Source organism: Dipodomys ordii, unplaced genomic scaffold (genome assembly GCF_000151885.1).
Source record: "Dipodomys ordii isolate 6190 unplaced genomic scaffold, Dord_2.0 Scaffold53, whole genome shotgun sequence".
Taxonomy (NCBI): domain Eukaryota; kingdom Metazoa; phylum Chordata; class Mammalia; order Rodentia; family Heteromyidae; genus Dipodomys; species Dipodomys ordii.
The window spans coordinates 4,536,778-4,556,102 of record NW_012267269.1 but is presented as its reverse complement, the minus strand read 5'-3'; the positions used below and the strand labels follow the sequence as shown (position 1 = coordinate 4,556,102).

The window sequence follows — 19,325 nt, the reverse complement described above, 5'->3', positions numbered from 1 at the left end:
CATACAAAGCAACAAAGAGATAATCTTATAAATGCATTAGAAACACATGCATGAAAGAAAAAAAACATTAAAATACATATCTAAGGGTTCATTTTCCTATAATGTCTTTTCTTAAAGATGATTTTTTTTATTCACTAGCAAATGGTAGCCAATTTATGGGGTTATTCTACTTCTCTGTTTCCTTCTGGCAGTTTCTACTATGTTCTTTCTTCACTTTTCTGCTTTTTTTTTCTTTACTCCCTTAAGTATTGATAACATAAGAGAAAAGAAAAACACCTTGGATATAAATTTAGAAAGAAAATGAGTTCAATGTGGGAAACCCTAGTGCTAGAATTTGGAGAAGAGCACATGGCTGACTCATGGTTACTTTTGGCACAATGTGAGGGGAGACCTGGCAGTACTTTCCCAGAACTGCAGGGGAGCAGCAGGGCTCACCTGGCCAGCACACTGGACCCCGCAGAGCAGCCTACACTTCCCTGCTTGTGGGCTGCCTTGTACTCCGTGAATACAGTGTGGAAGATTCTTCTGGGTAGGGCGAGCCTATGTGAGGCAGTTTGCTCAGCATCTGCTATAGATTGTGGTGAGGTGCAGGCATCTGTTGGGCTTTATTGATATAAATCATTTTGTCATGAGGCATCATCAGTGCTAAGGTAAATGAATCAATTGCATTTTGTCATTATGAATAATCAACAAACTGTGTATTATTATATAATTTGCCCACTGTCAGTCTTGAGTAGAGCTCTACTCATTACAGACCCAGAGATGACACGTGGCTCTCAGTTTGCTTTAGTTTGTTCCTTCAGGGCTTCACTGTTGTTCCAGAGGCAAGGCCCCAAAGGTCAGCCCCCCCCCCCCGCCCTGCCCTTTGGAGGGTAAGAGGAATAGCCATGGGAGCTCCTCTATAAAAGCAGGAAGGTGGAAGGGGTGGTGGGCATGAGACTAAAGGAAGACCCTCACCATTAAAAGATGCTCTCAGAATTCACCACACAGCAGTAGCAGCACAAAAACATGGGCTTTCCTTTGTGCCTAATGGCCCAACCCATATTTCTACATGATGAGCTCCAACTCAATTATGTGACGAATTAATTCAGGAGGTTTTAATTCTTTCAACATTTTTTTAAAGCGCTCTGTAAGAGAAACCTTTGAGATGTAACTTTTCAAGTCTGCACCTCTAATTTCAGAGATATAAGAAATAATGATGCCTCTACCCATGTCTGGTTTCCATCTTTTACATTCTTTAATTTCTGTCATATAAAAATAAGGTACCAGCAACACAGGACCAAAGAAAAATTTTGCCTGAATGCACCATATCCATGTTTAAGTTACCTCACTCTTCATTCTGTCTGCCAAAGTCTATGTAAAATTTAACTTTTTTACAGTCACATTTTTTTTTCCATTGCCTCCAGGGGAGTTAAGAAGTAGAGAGCTCCCTAAGCTGGCATCTCTAATTTTTCATGAACTTCAAAGTCCCTGGCCTTTCTTTATGTCCACTCTTCCCTAGAGCCCACCCTTTTGAGTACTTCTCCAGTGCCCAATGGACTAACTGCATCTGTCTTTCCTCTTGACCTCTCAGTCCATCTAAAGCCACAAGCCTGCTAGCTGTCAATTGTCTCCTTCCAACCAGTCAACAAGTAAAACACAAAAACCACACACCATAAGTTATTTGACTCCATTTCCCAGGCTAGAGGAGATATATGGGCAGAGATATTGAATCATCAGGTTGGATCTCTGGAAAGATTTTGCATAATGGCAAAATCTGGAGACAAGAAGCCAAATGAAGTAAAAAAAAAAATCCATGTCCCAACTACAGAGGCTGTCTTACTTCCGTCTGTACCTGCTAAAATTCCTAGAACAGGTCATTACAAAGGATACTGTATTATAAAGTAAGTTGGATGAATGTGTGACTCGATTATGGACTTACATGATATGGAATTTACACTATCTGGCCTAGCAAGACAACTGGTTGACCTTTGAGGACCTTTGGCTTGATCCATAAATTTGCTTTATAATTTCCCACCCTAGAGACAGTCAGCAGCATTATGAGATAGTTCAAGGGGATGGGTAAGAGTTGAGGCTCTGCATAAGACTCCGGGCTCAAATCTTAGCTCTTTGCTTTATAGCTGTGTGACTGAGCAAGTCATATTATCTGAGCAGGGCTTGGTCATCTCCTCTATGATAGGAAGTTAATGATACCTTGTTTATGAAGTTGCTATAGAAAGATTAAGTGAGATAATTGTGCAAAGTTCCTACATGCATACTAAGTACACATTTATTTGCTGGCATAAGGAGATCAAGACACAACAATGAATAAAGTTCTTCACATATACATTGTCCTATCCTAATTTTGTAAATGAAGACGAGGTGATTTCACATAACAAAAGTGAGGTTGTGCCAATCTTAACCTATGGTTATGTTTCACCAGGCAAATCGAATATGATCAGGCCAGACTCTCCCCAGACTACACTCCTATTACTGCTGAGGGGCTCTAGCCTCACTTCTGGTTTATACTTTATTATGCCTCAGAAGGAAAATTTCCCTTTTGGGGGGGTTACAACTGGAAGCCTGGCTTGTCATTCATAGACTAGTCCATAAAGCAGGAACACAAAGTTTTCTACAACATTTCTGGATCCCTCTCCACTTGGGTAGATGTTTCATTCCCTAGTTAGTGGGAGGAGCCAAAGCTAAGCTAGGGAAGCAGAACGAGTGTGCAAGCCCAAAGTCTGCCCCATGTCTGTCGGGTCTTACATTTAGTTGCAGAGAGTTGGGATTTATACTGCCCTCGAACCAGCCGACAGGTGGACCCATCTCCGTTGCAGACACCACAGTTATCCTCCTTGGCGGTGCTTCCCAGCTGATGGTCGCAGCCAACGATCTAACAAGAAAGAGAGGTGTGTGATTCAACTGGGTTCCTAACAAGGCAGGATCCATGATACGGCCAATAACACCAAATGACCCTTCCCCTCATACCCATGGGGCATAAAATGTACTTCTTATGAAGGGGACAGAGTTAAATTGGAATTTGAACCTAGCTAAGTGGGAAAAAAAGGTGGTATAGGTAAAAGTATCTTTATAGTTGAATTAAACAAATAAAAAGAAGAGAAAATGGGGAGAAAGGAAATAAGGAAAGATGGGAAGACAGTTAGGGAGAGATCTTAAAATACTGCTGTTAAAACTTTAATAAAAAAATAATTCCCAAGAAAAGGAGGGAGGGGTGACCTGTTCAAAAAGAAATGTACTCATTGGGGCTGGGAAGGTGGCTCAGTGGTAGAGTGCTTGCCTTGCATGCATGAGGCCCTGGGTTCGATTCCTCAGCCCCACATAAGCAAAAAGAAAAAAGCTGGAAGTGGCGCTGTGGATCAAGTGGTAGAGCACTAGCCTTGAGCTGAAGAGCTGAGGGACAGTGCCCAGGCCCAGAGTTCAATCCCCACGACTGGAACCCCCCCCCCAAAAAAAGAAACGTACTCATTATTGACTTATGTAACTGTAACCCCTCTGTAAATCACCTTCATAATAAAAAAATAATAATTCCCACAGTCTAGAATTATGATTCATTCAAATGACAGAAATTGCAGCCATGGGGTCACTGGAACAGAAAAGATTTAATGAATAATCTTATCTTCTATTGTGTTTTTTAAACTGAAAACTGCACAAGATTTGGTGTTTTGTATGTTGGGTTCATTAATGTATTCCAAACATCAGTGTGTAGTCAACTGTAGATTAACAGATTTTTGCTGTATGAAAACAGAGATATCACTAGGCTTTTCTAGCTAGCAGTTCAGCTAAAAGAAACAATGCATGTGTATGCATGTGTGTATGTGTGTGGAGTCATACATATGTATATATGCATATACATTATATATGTATTTTATATTTATATATAGAGAGAGAAGTAGAGGGCTGGCATGGAAGACAGCAGAGATGTTCAATACAAAGATTCTGCCATTTTCTGGCTCTGTCCTATACTAGATCCAACAAATATCTCATGAATTCTAGAAACAATCATGTAGGATATCCTCATTTTATAGTTGAGGTCATGAATCTTGCCCAAGGCTGTTTAGCTAGTAATTAGCTAAGTTCTAAATACTTCTAGCAAATATTTATATTTAGTCCAAATCAGGCTCAACAAAACTACAAACCTTTACAAAGTAAGTAAGCAAACTCACTTTTAGTTTTACTTCTCCCATCAATGTTTCAATAAGAAAAAAACAGTTAAAGACAAACTATACCAGCTTGTACATCTTATCGTTCTAGTTTGAGCTCACAACAGAGGATTTTTTCTACTTCCAAACTATTTCAATGGCTGTTTCTGACAAAATAAAATGAAAACTGGAGAGATATTTCACGAGGAATAGCTCCAAAAAAGTCCACATAATTTGTTTTGTTTAAAAAAATCTGGCCTTTTTTTTGAGGCTTCATTTTTCCTTTTTTTTTTTTTTTTGTCAGTCATGGGGCTTGAACTCTGGGCCTGAGCACTGTCCCTCAACTCTTCAAATCAAGACTAGCACTCTACCACTTGAGCTACAGTGCCACTTACGGGTGGTTTATTGGAGATAAGAGTTTCATGGACTTTCCTGCTCGGGCTGGCTTTGAACCGTGATCCTCAGATCTCAGCCTCCTTAGTAGCTAGGATTACAGGCATAAACCACCGGAGCCTGGCAATTTTTCCTTTTTATACTTTTCATAAGTAGTGTAAACAGACTTATGCAAAAATTAGCATAAATTGACATATTGGATTGAAACCCCTTTGAACAAATACTTAGATATAATAAAAATAAAATTAAAATGTATAATTATTAAACTTTGATGCTATATGTATACTCTGTAGTACAGAGTACAGAATGTGTAAAAGAGGGCTGAGGAATAGAATAGCAACAAATTATTCAAGAAGTTTGTGAGATTTGCTGGAATTTTGCTATTCAGGAACTGAATAATGAGGGGATAGACACATGGTAAAGAGAATCGTGTGTGGTCTACTTTGGGAAATGGGTAGAAGTGAATTAAACAGATAGCTAGGAATAGGTTTTATAATTTTTTGTGCCATGACAGCACTTTGATTTTCTTCTATTTTTATTTAGCAGCATTTCTCAATAATGAGAAATTTTGAAATCTCATTTATGGAGAAAAACTTTTCAAACTTTTCTAGTGTTGACTTAAATGGTATTTTTCTGGTATTCTTCAGGTAAGTGAGGATATAAAACAAAGTATAATCTTTTCATGTTGGAACCAAAGCCTAATTTACAAATTGAAAAAGACAAAAATCACAAAAATGATAAAAATTTAATTAAATGTGTGAATTTGAAGTAATAGGTGGTGTTGGGTAAAGTGTAATTATTTAGGAATAGAAAGATACCTGTGAATAGTTACTAATCTATTCATTTATTCTTTTATTTTGACCCACTGGACTATCCTTAGCATCACTGTCATCATCAGGGGCATTAATAACCTTTTCATCTAGGCTTTTATACTGATTAACATTGGACCAATGAACTTAATATGATAGAGCAAACAATATAAAACAAAAATCTAACTAAGCAAAAACTGTGTAGTAATGTGTATTATTTTCAGTAAAATGTGATTATGTTTGGTCTAGACCAGGACTTAAACTCAGTATCTGATACTTTTGCTTATTGGTTGGTACTTTACCACCTGAACCAGACCTCCAACCCCCAAGCATTTCTAAAAATATGTGATTAAGCAATGACTCCTTCAACACTTGTGCCTTTTTTCTTGTACTCTGGATTGAACCAGTCCATGCACATGTTCAGCAAGCAAGCATAATCTCCCACTTGAGCTACATCTTCAGGCCCTCTACATGTCTTTGGAATGCACAAATGCCAGTAAAACACGGCACTGAGGTCTGAAGTGGATAGCAAAGGCAGGATAGGTTTCTCATGAGCTTGGTCAGCAGCAGATCACTTCAATCTGCAACAAGGCCATCCTGTCAGATTCAGTGAATTTTATCTATGCATACACAAGCATCAGTTATCTAAAGACTTCTTGCATATGTTTCTATGTAAGTATAGTCAAATTATTCAAATTGTTTTTTATCTGTCATTGGACCCACCCATGAGCTGATCACAGTTCTGTATTGATACATTCATAGTATAGTGTGAAATGTGATTGAAGAAATGTCTATTTTAAAAACATTCACTTAATTATTTAAACACCATTTCTTAAATACCTGCTATGGGCCAGCCTCTGAACTACAAGTAAAATTCAGTGGAGAATTCAAGCATATACGATTTCACTTTCACATCACTTACAGTCTAGTGGGTAAGGGATATAGTACACAACCATCACATACAAAAGGCATACAGTGGTAAAGTATGGAGAATTTGTTTAGAGTCCAAAGAAGACTTGATGAAAGAAGTCTTCGGAGCTAAAAAAAATGAATGAGAAGTTGAAGTTAAAAGCTGAAGGGAGGTGCTGTTATTGTGCATTTCCTAGATTAATAGCGAAGAATTGAAAATAAACAAAGTTGGCAAAACTAAAAAAACAGTATGATCAAACTAACTTATTGGATTGCTTCAGTAGAGAAAGTATGGCAGTATTTTTAATATATATTTTATATTGTAAAGATAGTGTAGAGAGGGGTTGCAGTTACATGAGTAAGGTAATGAGTACATTTCCTATCTAGCATTGTTGCCCCCTCCTTTGTTTTTCCCCTACCATCCCTTCCCTCCCCACCTCCCCAACTCCTCCCATGGCAGTCTTAATTTAGGCAATATTCAAAAAATTACTGAGTCTCGTGTTTTGTTGTTTGGGATTGAAGAGAGATGGGTTTAATTTTTACAAGATTTTCAGCTATGTGGAAGGACCAGATAAGCAGGGGGAATGGATTCTTTCAAACCTAACTAGATTCACTCCTTAAACGATAGGAATTCCAGGTTTTCTCAAAGGATTTAAGTTTTTCTGGGAACATTTTAATAGATGCTGATGTCTCTAACAGATCCTGAGGAGATAATCAGGAGCTTTTCTAATCCTAAAGATTTCTTATGGTTCCAAAACCATTTTCAGAAAAGAACAACCCTGCTTCACCGATCCAAAGTAACATTCAGATTAGAAACAGCTAAATAAGAGGTGACATACTTTGAAGCTAACTTGGCCAGACCTTAATCTTCCTATTTTCAATGTGGATTTATGGACCCCAGAATATGAACCAATTCAGTTCTAAGTGGGTGTTGTTTAACTTCAGTGTTTTAAAAACAAACATCTCCTTGACACATTGTGTTTTTTCTTTTCTCTGTATTAATTTGTCTTTAAGAAGCCAAGATATTCTAACTCAATTATTTAAAAAATGTGGAATACTTTATTATCAGATGAAATGTTATTTTTTTTTGGCTGAGTAGAAAATTGTTTTCAATTACATCAGGATAATCATTCTTGATATATCTTAGTCTGTTGATCTTGAATAATCATTAGATTAATGAAAATTAGCCTGTTACTTTTATACCTATTATTAACAACAACAACAAAACCCCCTAAGAATACAGAAATGAGATGAATTGGCAGACATAATGCCGATCCCTCTGTGCTTTCTATTATTTCCATCCAAAGTTGTTTTGATCAGTTCTTTACTTGGAAAGCTTCTATTTATCCTTCAAACCCTCAATTAAATATTTCTTTCTCAAAAAAAGGCCTTTTCAAATTTCAAAATTAATTGTTTTAGTGCTTTCTCATTTTTGCCGATATTTCCATGTGGTAGAGATTACCAGTTGCCAGTAATCTCTATCCTTTGAACAGAACTTTTAATAGGATGGCAATATATCAAGTGAAAAGAATGCATTTCTTTGTGGCATGTGACCAAATTACAATTAGTGAAGTAAAAACAAAAGTGCTAAGTGTTCTGGGAAGGCTAGTTAAAACAGCAGACTTAGCAGGGGGAGGGCCCTTCTGCCCTTTGCCTTTGTTTCTTCCTATTGGTGCCCATGGCCATATTAAAAGATGAGAGGCTTGTACATGGGAGCCTAGCACTACAGATGGAGAGAGGAACAAACAGAAAGAGGGTGATATTTTTACTTCTTTTTTAAAAATAAAGCTTCAAAGCATTAGGTCTCTATTGTTTTGGAATTTTCTTTCATTTATGCATAATTCAAATTGTTACATAATTGATATTGAGCTTGATCTATTAGTATGTTTTTCTCTATACTTAAATAATGGGGTAATTAAGAAATCATATTTGCATGGTTTCTGGGTGCTGGTGGCTCATGCCTATAATCCTAGCTACTCAGGAGGCTGAGATCTGAGGATCATGGTTCAAAGCTAGCCTGAGCAAGAAAGTCCGTGAGACTCTTACCTCTAAAGAACCACCAGAAAACTAGATATGGAGCTCTGGCTCAAAGTTGCTCAGAGACAATGCCCAAGCCCCGAGTTCAAGCAAGAAAAAAGAAAAAAAGAGAAACCATGTTTACAATTTTTTGCATTTTGGTTTATTAGCATAGTATTTTATGTTTGAGATACACCAATGCTGATATATCAATGAAGTACAGAACACCAAACACAATGGTACTCTGTACTAGCAATTCACATATAGGTTACAGATTGGCAATACGGTTATTGATTATACACATGTATGCAAAAATGTATTTGTGTGTGTGTGTCTGTCTGTGTCTATATAGAGGAACATACTACAAATTCAAGGTCCAATCTAAACCTCTTTAATGCTTGAACAAGCATTACAGTAAAGAACTATTATTGTTTAGAGACTATTTCCCAGTGCACCTATGTTCATCATTATGAAGATGTCATGGAAGGCAATGTTCAGGTCACAGAGTTCCCAGACCCACCCCATTCTGGATAAAGTAGTAAAGTGAGATAATGACCACTCATATCTTTGACAATTTCATGGAATTTTTTGGCAAAGGGTGGAATTCTAACAGAATATTTTGGCTTAATACAACTTACTAGTTTTTTACTACTACGTGTCAGCTGGAGGAGGAGTTAACCTTATCTCCACAATTGCACAGTGTTGCTTCTTTTGCTTTAAAAACTCTCAGGTGATATAAAAAGTGTCAAATTCCCCAAAATTTCAGAGAAAGTCAGAATAGCAACCCCATAGTAAACAACATTTTGTTGTTTAGATCTCATTAATAAACTAAGCTTTGCTTTTATATCCTAAGTGTATTTGTTTTTAACCTCTCTTATACATATACACATGCATGTATGCACACATGTAGTTCCTTGCCTCATTTCGTAGTAGAAGGTGCATACTTATCACTGCTGAATTTTCTTTATTCATCAGAGATTTATTAAAGGGGAGGAGGGTCCTCCTTATAAAAACAAAACTAAGACCATAGTCTCCAATCCAAGTTGGCGTCCTGACTTTGAATATGTGTGCTGACTTTAGTTTCCAGCTCTGCAGTGGACACTGAAAGAGGGTATGAGGGGGTGGTCTTCTTTCATTTTTTTACAGAGCTGAGAGCAATGAACAACAAGCAGAATTCTCCAGACACTGAAATTTGTACAAAAATATCTTCACTAGAAGTCATGGGAGAATCTAAGATCAATACAGTAATCATTTCAATAATAAAATAAATACAACCTATAAGTAGATATTATGCCCTAGACTAATATTCTCAGTTGGGTTCATCCTGGCTTTATTTCAAATGGTTTCCCATAAAGATCTCAACTGCTAGCATCAAATACTGAAGCAGTGATGTCAAGCTTTCCTTGATCCAACACCATGAGGTAAGATACTTTTAAATCCCTCTATTTTCAGCACTGGGAAAGAGAAATATGGAAAGCTAAACTGTGAACATCTGATCACAGCCACTCTTACTTATGATTATTCAATTTAGACAAAATGGTAACAGAATGAGTAACAGAATACTCTCTACATACTCTCATTTTCTAAATTTGTGAGTAAGTTAGGGCAATAGAATATCTCTAACCCTATCCTCCAAAGATTTAGGTATTAGTTAATTTATTTAAGATTAACCTTTTAATAAAAATGTGCAGTATATACATTTGATATAATATAATCAAGATATTAAAAAGTGGTTAAACAAAGCAGAGAGAAAAAAGTTGAAGAGAGATAAAAATCATAAATGAGGAAATCCTATATACTACACACCATTTTCTGGAAGGGGCTTGTGGGGGGGGGTGTCACAAATCTGTATTTGAACTTCCTAGAATAGAATAACCTATTAAGGATTTTTAAAGTAAAAAAGTTATCTATTGAATCTTTTAAAAATGTATAAGTAATATATTTCTTGTAGCAGACATAATAAATATCTGTGTAATGAATGAATATGAAGCTGGCACAGCAGAACCATGAATACTCAAAGTACTAAAATCCTAGATGTATTTCCTGTGACTCTTCCAAAAGAAAACACCATATAACAATTTCCCAAATCACCTGAGTGCATGAAAACAAACTTTAATGAGTTCCTATAGCCTTTAATGAAACCTAATATCAAAGAACATTTAGGAAATAAAACTAATTTTAAGGAGTCAAAACATTTAGGTACAAAGCATTGAGACGGTCTGGCCTAATCCAAGGGTGGACTTTAGAGCAGTTAGGGCTAGGCTAGCAAAACTGTGGTACATGTGGCACTATTTCTCCTGCCAAGATCCATAGCAGACATTGCTAATCAACTGTTGCATTCTTGGCCTCTGAGCTTTTATGTGGCCCCAGATCCTTTATGCCATTGTTCTCTACGTGCCAAATCCAATAGACTATGGTTGTCAGATGAGGACATGAAACCAGCTTACCATTCCAGAAACAGGGAGATGAACTGGCTGCCTCACTTCTAGACAATTTTCCACAAGTACTATTTCTCTTAGGATCTGAATGATTTCAAGTAAAGATTATAATGTTGGTCTGGGATGTAGCTCAGTGGCGAAGCGCTTGCCTAGTAAGTACAACATCCTGGGTTTGATCCCCAGTACCAAAAAAGAAAAGACAAAAAATACAGTTAAAAAAAGGATTATAATGCTGAGAGTGAGAAGATAACTTCCCCAAGGTAAAATAGATGCTGGTAAGGAAAAACACCAGACTCTCTTTCAGGTCACTGGTGTGAAAAGGCATATGCACAATGTTTATATGGTGAAGTTAAGTGTGATAAGGCTAAATACTCTTTTTTATTTAAACAGTTTTTTTCAAATTATCTTCAAGTAGTTATACAAAGGAGTTGTCATTTAACAAAGTAGCTATGAATACATATATCTTGATCAATGTCACCCCTTTCAACATACTCACCAATCCCTCTCCTATCCACACCTTCTCTCAGTTAATTTTGTAGGATACACATTGGATTCTTGGTTGCATTCCCTCTTTCTTCTCCTCTTCATTTGTCTACTCATTTCCTCTTGACCCCAACCCATCCCTTTTGAGGACCTGCTTCCTGGTATATATTTGTGCTGAAATTTGACTTTGTCGTTCTAAGGAATTACACTATTTGAGTTCTCCTTTGAATCTACCATATTTCTGTTAATACATTTGTATACACTTCCACACCATCCAATTCACTTGCTTATAAATTTATAAGCTAAATCTAGCTTCTATATATAAGGGAAAAGGTTGAATATTCTTAACATGATTACCTTATCCAGAGCTAGACATATGCACAAGGATAAATAGACGGTGACTTGGTAGCACATATGAAAAGTAAATGGGAAGGTGCCAGCTTTCAGCTAAACCTGTGTTACACAGTTGTCATATGAATATACACATAGCACAGTATATACATACACTAAATGTCTCTTCATACATACCACATACATGGACCACTATTCTCTCACTTTCTCTTTCTCTCTTTTCCCTCTCTTCTCTCTCTCTCTCTCCCCCTTCCCTCCTCTCTCTGTCGGTTTGCTAAGGTATCTAAAGTTCTTCTTTTCCAAATGTGTTTGTTTGGTCTCCAGTATGAGAAAATGGGATCCTTGGGAAGTCCTAAAGGTGCTAACAGTGGTCCATGAGCTGTAGTTACTCTATTCAAAAAGCTTAATGGAAAGGTATTTACCTGCAATCAAACCCCATAAGGTCACCAAAACACCAACCATCTTATTATACCAATAAGCTAACTGCTGGCTTTTGCTGCACTTATTTTTTTTTAGCTGCAAGCTCAAGTTTTTAAGTCATAAAACAAGAAAACAAATTATCACTTAACACACACAGTGTTTTGAGTATATGGAAACTTCCAATACACAAGGTTCACAGAAAAATAAATTAGAAAGGATGCCATTGTGTTAAAAAGTCCAGAACCACATGTAGTCCTTTGTTTGTTGTTCAAATACCCTTGGGAAAAGTAACACATGAAGTTGCTGATTATAATGAAATTAGACTGAATGAACTGAATATAAGGCACTATGCTGGCTGCGGGGAATACATATAAACCGAAGCATGGTCTCAATCTAGGGTGAATGGGATTGATCAGATCATTTCCTTAAAACATGGAAAAGTAGAAAGGGAATAAGGGCATGGAAATGAAAGGTCAAAAGGACACAGAAGAGGAGAAAGACAGAAGAGTACATGAACTAGAGTTTGCCAAACTCGTGTTATATTGAGGTACCAAATATATTGTCTCACTTAATTCTTATGATAACCCTGAAAATTAGTTAAGATTATATGTGTTTTACAAAACTAAAACTGAGACCTAGGAAGGTTAAAAAAGAAAACTTGCCAAGGTTGTGGTGTTCCCAGAGTTGACATCCGGGCATCACTGTAATTGATGAGTGATCCCTCTCTTCTGTGGCCTACTGGGCTCCTTTGGGAGATGAGAACTGCAGATCACTGCAGAAAGAAGGAGGATGCAATGGTTTCTATCAGCCACACCTTGTTGCCAGAAGTAACACCTGTTTGCCTGCCATTCTGAGGACTGAATGGAAGGACCAGAAACAAATGGGCTCTCAGAGTCAGTAACTTGAAAGTATGAGCAGGGTTGGTTTTTTGGTTTTGGAGGATCTACTTAGTAATATTTTAATAAAAGCAGTTTTTTTTGTCCCATACTCACACACATGCCAGTGGGACATAGTGGTAAATACCCACAGGCCATCTGCCTATTCAGAAAGATGTAAAGTGCTTCTACATCCTATTACAGTTTGATAAAAGTTTATGTAAAAACATTTAATTACCTTTCCTCCAGGTAAAAGTTTTCCAGAGGAAAACCTTCCTCCATACAAGATACTCTCCTCTGGAGTTTATCATGCATTTCTAAGACTAGTCATCTTTCCTTGTGGTTTTTTTTTTTTTTGAGTCCTTACAATAACCCACAAGGTTCCAGATCATCTACCCAAGTAACCTCTCTGATCTCATCTCTCTCTGATCCACTTTCCCAGCTGTTCTTTAAACAGAGCACATGCTTTCTCATCTTACTAAAACCCTGGTTTTTCTCTTTGGCTGGGACACTCTTCAGACATTTCTACATATCTTGTCTTGCCTCTTTTAACTTTTTGCTTGAGAAAATTCTCATCTTCTCAATAAGACCTAATTTGACTGGAATATTAAATTCTGTCTCTCCTCATCCTAAACCCTTTTATCTTGTTCCATTTTCACTTTCTATTCTATGGTATATCTAATCTAATCTAATATCTAATATATGCATTAATATATTATTTGTTTTCTCTCTTTCACTAGAATGTAACATCCTATCTCATGGATAGTTATATGTCTTATAAAAGATAACTAATATTTGTTGTTAAATTCAGTCTACAAGCAAAATCAGAGGTAGTAGTTAAGTTTTAATGTGCAACATAGAACTTAAACTCCATCTCACTGGTTCCAAAGAATAAAAAAGTACAAGATCTCTAAGGATGTATCATGTTACAGCATTATAATCTGAAAGTTTAATTTTCACTTGTCACTTTGCTTTGTCATTGGTCCACTATTGGTATCCAAAAATTATGTTGAGGCATAAATAAATGCTCACATTTCCCACATTGTCTCCATCTTTTTTTACACAAGGACAGTGCTCTGGCTTTTATGAGCTTGCTCCAATACCAACTCTGCATGTATATATTCACCTCATACTTGTTCTTTTAAGCACTTAATTCTTAGTTTTTACTAGTGGATTTCAACCTGGGTACCTCCTGGCCTGACTTCCATGATCCTGCATGAGCGCTAGTCCTTTGACTGGCCATCTAGCTAAAACAGAACCACAATCCTCTACCTCTAACCTATTCACTCCTATTGCTACTAGTTCTAGAGGAGGTCCTTCTTTTTACAAGAATGAGATTTTTTTTTCAGATACGAGCTCCATATTAACATGCTAAATGTGGAGTTCTAGGGATTAGACTGGATTTGGAACTCAGGGCCTTCAGCTTGCTGGGCAAATGTTCTACCACTTGAGTACTGTTCCCAGTCCTCCATTGGGTCTACAGGTCTTGTCTTTATATTATGAATCAAACTGAAGTAAAGAGAGATAATGATAGCAGCATGAGATGGCATACATTAATAAGATTGCAAGCATTTAAAAATGAATTTCCTGTCCTGCTTTCTGTAAATCAGAAATCTTATCTATCCAATGGCCTGGATAAATACTCCAAAATGAACAAAGCAAATGAGTAGGTCTTATTTCCACCATGTATTCCCATCCTCAGGTGCTACCAGTCTGATCTTTTCTGGTCCAAATTCTTGTGTAAATTTATTCTGAACACACCTGGACTATTTTTTTGCATATTATTTTTAGTTAAATTTGTTTATCTAGTAGTCTTCAACAGAAATCCTAAGAATTAACATAGCATAGACATTTGCGCATATAGACAGTAGAATTCATTCTCAGCAGATGGTTGGGGACCTTAAAAAAAACAGGCTGCTTTTTCTCTCCCCTGCTTCTAAAATTAAGGTGTCCAAAGAATGTGAAACAAAATTATACAAAGGCTTGACCTCTGGCCTTGCTTCTGTCTCTCAGACTGTGAAGTACCCAAGAGAGAAAGTGTTGAATTTGGCCTCACTTCACATGGCATTAACTGTAATTCTTTGTGAATTGTGGTGACATCATGGTACACTTTGACATCGCTGCTAAGACTCCCTTCAGCTGCTAGGCATACAGTCCACAGTTTTCGTTCAAATACAAGAGTCCTTTGTTGAGAAAAGAGGACAGCAGCTGGTCTTCTGCCCCGGGACCAGTGAAGATCTTGGGTCCATTTAATAAGTCACCACAAAATAGCCCTTCTGCTATGAGGGCTAGAACTCCTTTGCCCTGGCAGATGTGAAAAGTTTTGGGGACATTTACATCTAAAGAGTTAAAAATTCCAGATATGATCCATAATTCAGCAAAGTTCTACCCACAATAAAACTCTCATTGACACATCTGTATATTTTATTTGAAACCTCTAGTCCAAAAGCAATAACAGGCTCCTGGTACTTGTGTGTTATGAGAAGAGATGAAGACAAAGAAGAGTGGGACAGGAGGCACACCTGCGGGAGCAGTTACTCATGCATTGGAATAAGAAGGTCACATCTCAACCAGTCTAGGCAAAGCACAAAGCCCTGTCTGAACAACAAACTGAACATGAACGGAGTAGGGGCTTAAGTGGTAGAATGGTTTAGGTGGTAGAATGCTTGCTTGACAAGTGCAAGGTCTTGAGTTTAATCCCTAGTATGGCCAGAAAAGAAACAGAAAAAAGGAAAGGAAAAGAAAGGAAAGAAGAAAGAGAGGAAAGAAAAGAAAAAGGGAAAGGTGGAGAGAGGTATATCTATGTCTTAAAACAATTATGTCAATTGTTTTGGCATTTCAGACCCCCCACATAGGAAGCATATTGCTGTTTCTTTGTCTCGTCTATTTCTGGTCACCTTCTCAAACATTATTTTATATTGGTTTGAAGACCCTTGAACTTTGCTATCAGTATTTAGCTTCAATGTATATCAAAGACATGCACAACCAGAACATTTACAACTTGCTCCTTCCTGGGTTTTTGACCATCATTTCTGTCTGTTCACATTGGCTCTCTAAAGCAGAGTTTATACAAAAACATCATCTACCTTTCTTCAAAATGACTTTAAGCTATTGTCTACAAGGCTCAACTTTGGGTATAAGGCAGCAAGTCTTCAAGTCAGATCAAGAAATGAAAGGTAATTTGTCTAAGAGCTTTTCTAGAGGAATAAGGCATAGTACAAAGCTCTGGAATAAAAGAACACACATGTTTTAAAGCTAAAGATCAGGTTTTTGCTTTGTCACAGAACAGCGTCATGACAAGAACTTCAGCTTTACCGTGAATCTTGATTGCTGAAAACCCCTCCAGAAATGTTATATTTATTGCTAACAAGAGCACAATGTCATATCTCAGTGTTTTGTAAACATCTCCACTTTCTTGGCCACTTCTTACTCTAGAACACCACTATTTCCACCAAGAATAACTCTAATAAGTTGTGTGTTGTATGATCCATTCTGCCAATAGACAAAAAGATGACACGGTAAGATAAGTGATTCAACTTGGCTGTGATGACTTATTACCTCTTGCTTGAGCTTATCACACACTCACCCTAGGATTCTATTTTCATATCTATTTTATGTACTTGAAAGGGTTTGATATAACATAAATATAAATATATATATTTATTTATAAAGTCTAGGACATTGCCTATAACATAAAAACTCTGACCATATGTCTTGGAATTTATGAGACACTTTATTTTCAAGATTTCTATTCCATAGTTAAGAGCTCTTAACTATCAAACCATGTGTGCTGATTATCTTGGGGGGAATATGTGGTCATTGGGCAAACAGGAAGTATTTGCTCAGCCTCTCTGGGATGTGTGTCTGAACCTGCCACACTGCCTTCATGATCGGGCCTGTGTGGACTCATTGCCCCAAGCTCTATCTAGATTGAGGGTCCAATTTCCAAAGGCTCAGCTCCATTTTGGCTTCTCCGCACTTGAGGTGAAGTAAGATCACAATTCTGATGCTACTGAAAAAAATGTACCCTGCTTTAGATTTCAGAATGAAGAGAGTTGGATTAGAGAATGATTTCTGAACTCCTTTTTACTTTGGTGAAGTATCAAATGAAATAGGAGCAATCTTGATTGGTTTCTTGGGAAATGACCTCTTGAAAGTTTTAAGGACTCTGTGAGAAATAAAAATACTTCTCTGGGATTCCTGAGGAGTGGCAAATCATCTCTTCTGCAAGGTTACTCAAATGCAAGTGGAATGCTTGGGACTCTGGAAATACCCTTCTTGGTTTTCCAATTATAGGACCACTGATCCAGAGTTAATCCAGGGATCATGTTCATAAGTGTCCAAGAAAGTAATAAATCAGAGTGAATTTGAATCATCAAATTCATTCTTTTAAAATGTGAGATTCTGAGAAAGTTGGATTTCTATAGGCTAGGGCCAGGGTTTGGCGTTTGTTTTTCTCTTCTGGAATTTTTACTGATATGAACAGGTTGAAATGACACCCAAAAATAGGGACGGAAAATTGGTGTACAATTTCTACATGCGTACAGGGACTATTTAATATGTATGCATTGTAATGGAAGAAGAACAAGTGAATCTGAAAGTACAAGTAAAAAAAATGCCAAAGTGTTTCTTTTAAAAGATAAAGCAGAGTTCCTGAAGCTGTGAGTTTAACTTACTGACTAATCAGAATTATCAACAAATTGGTTAACAGGAGTCAAACATCCTAAGAGAAAAGTAGTGGGCTGTCTGATTTTTAATGAGCTCCAAATTTCCTAAGTCATATGAAACTGATTCAGAATAACTACTGGATATGATTGGACTGGACTGAACAAAAGCCTACAGTTATCAATTCAGATGCCCTTGCAAACTTGAGGTCTTGTGGGATCTAGATAATCAGTTACATTTTGCTGCATCATGGCACCATTACAACAATGGCAAAATGAACTGTTTCTTCTTTCATGCTACAAAAAGAAATTCACACAAAGGCCCTGAGATGAAAAGAAATGATTACATACATTTTTTATAATTCACAAAGATTAAGAAAATAGCAGTAATCACCCACTCACATACAGAGAAATGAATTGTTATACTTTGCTATTGTAATCCTAGCTGAAACTGTAAATTTCAAATTCAACAGAATGTAACATGTAGCAAAGGCCTAATTTGAGGGTGAAATTGAATCACATCATGACAAGACTATTTAAATTAAGAAATATTTTTAAATTTGAATTTTTATAGTAATTTATAAGTAGAGAAGAAATTTCAAATTTGTGTGATTTGTGCAACAATCATAATTTGACTCTATCGTAACATTTCTTCTACATTCACTTTGTATAACTTATTTTTTTGGGGGGGGTCTGGTTGTGGGGCCTGAACTCTGGGCCTGGGCACTGTCCCTCAGCTCTTCAGCTCAAGACTAGCAGCGCTCTACCACTTGAGCCACAGCACCACTTCCGGCTTTTTTCTTTTTGCTTATGTGGTGCTAAGGAATCAAACTCAGGGCCTCACGCATGCAAGGCAAGTGCTCTACCACAGAGCCACCTTCCCAGCCCCTGGACACAGAGGTTTTTCTTTGTTGTTGTTGTTTTTAATGTGCATATATATATATACATATATTTATATATGTATTTATATGATATATATACATGATGTTTTCTAATTCCTCCAAAGCTGTTCAAATTGTCTTTTTTCCTGTCTTACCTTAAGAGAAGAAATTTCAAATTTGTGTGATTCATGCAACAATCATAATTTGACTCTATCATACATTTCTTCTACATTCATTTGTATAAACTAAGTAAATTGAGATTATTGTATAATGCTTTATCATTTATCAGGGTTTCCCTTTCAGTATATCTATTTAAATAGTAAAGTTCTCAAATTTTGTAAGATTATGTTTATTAAGCTTCATATTTGATAGATGACCTATCGATTTTAAGATTTTTCAAGTGTGGTTGTTTCAAATGGATTCTTAGCCGAACCTACTTTTCATGAATTTTTTTTTTTCAGTTAGTCGTGGGGTCTGTACTTTGGGCATGGGTGCTGTCCCTCAGCTCTTCAGCTCAACGCTAGTGCTCTACCACTTGAGCTATAACTCCACTTTCGGTTTTCTGGTGGTTTATTGGAGATAAGAGTCTTATGGACTTTCCTGCCCAAGCTGGCTTTGAACTGTGAGCCTCAGATCTCAGCCTCTTGAGTAGCTAGGATGACAGGCGTGAGCCACCAGCACCCAGCTTCATGAAATTTTTTAACATTAAAATTCTACGATGTAAACCAGTTATTTTCTATAGACTTAAGTATGGTATATGGGATCATTTTATTGGGAATAAATATCTGAGTAGCTGAACTTATTTGTCAGTGTCAGCATATGATTTTTTTTTTATATTGTGAAAATACTGTACAGAGGGGTTACAATCACATGGGCAAGATAATGAGTACATTTCTTATCAAGCATTGTAGCCTCCTCCTTTGTTTCCCCTTCCCGTCCCTTCCCAT

The 19,325-nt window shown here is 36.9% G+C and overlaps 1 protein-coding gene across 1 annotated transcript in view; it reads right to left on the bottom strand.

The window, feature by feature from the left end:
- Adamtsl1 (ADAMTS-like 1) overlaps positions 1 to 19,325 on the bottom strand; it is a 385,192-nt gene that overhangs the window by 239,499 nt on the left and 126,368 nt on the right. Inside the window, exon 5 of the mRNA XM_013020837.1 lies at positions 2,746 to 2,872. Within this exon, the coding sequence (XP_012876291.1) occupies positions 2,746 to 2,872 (127 nt within the window). The remainder of the gene's footprint in view (positions 1 to 2,745; positions 2,873 to 19,325) is intronic.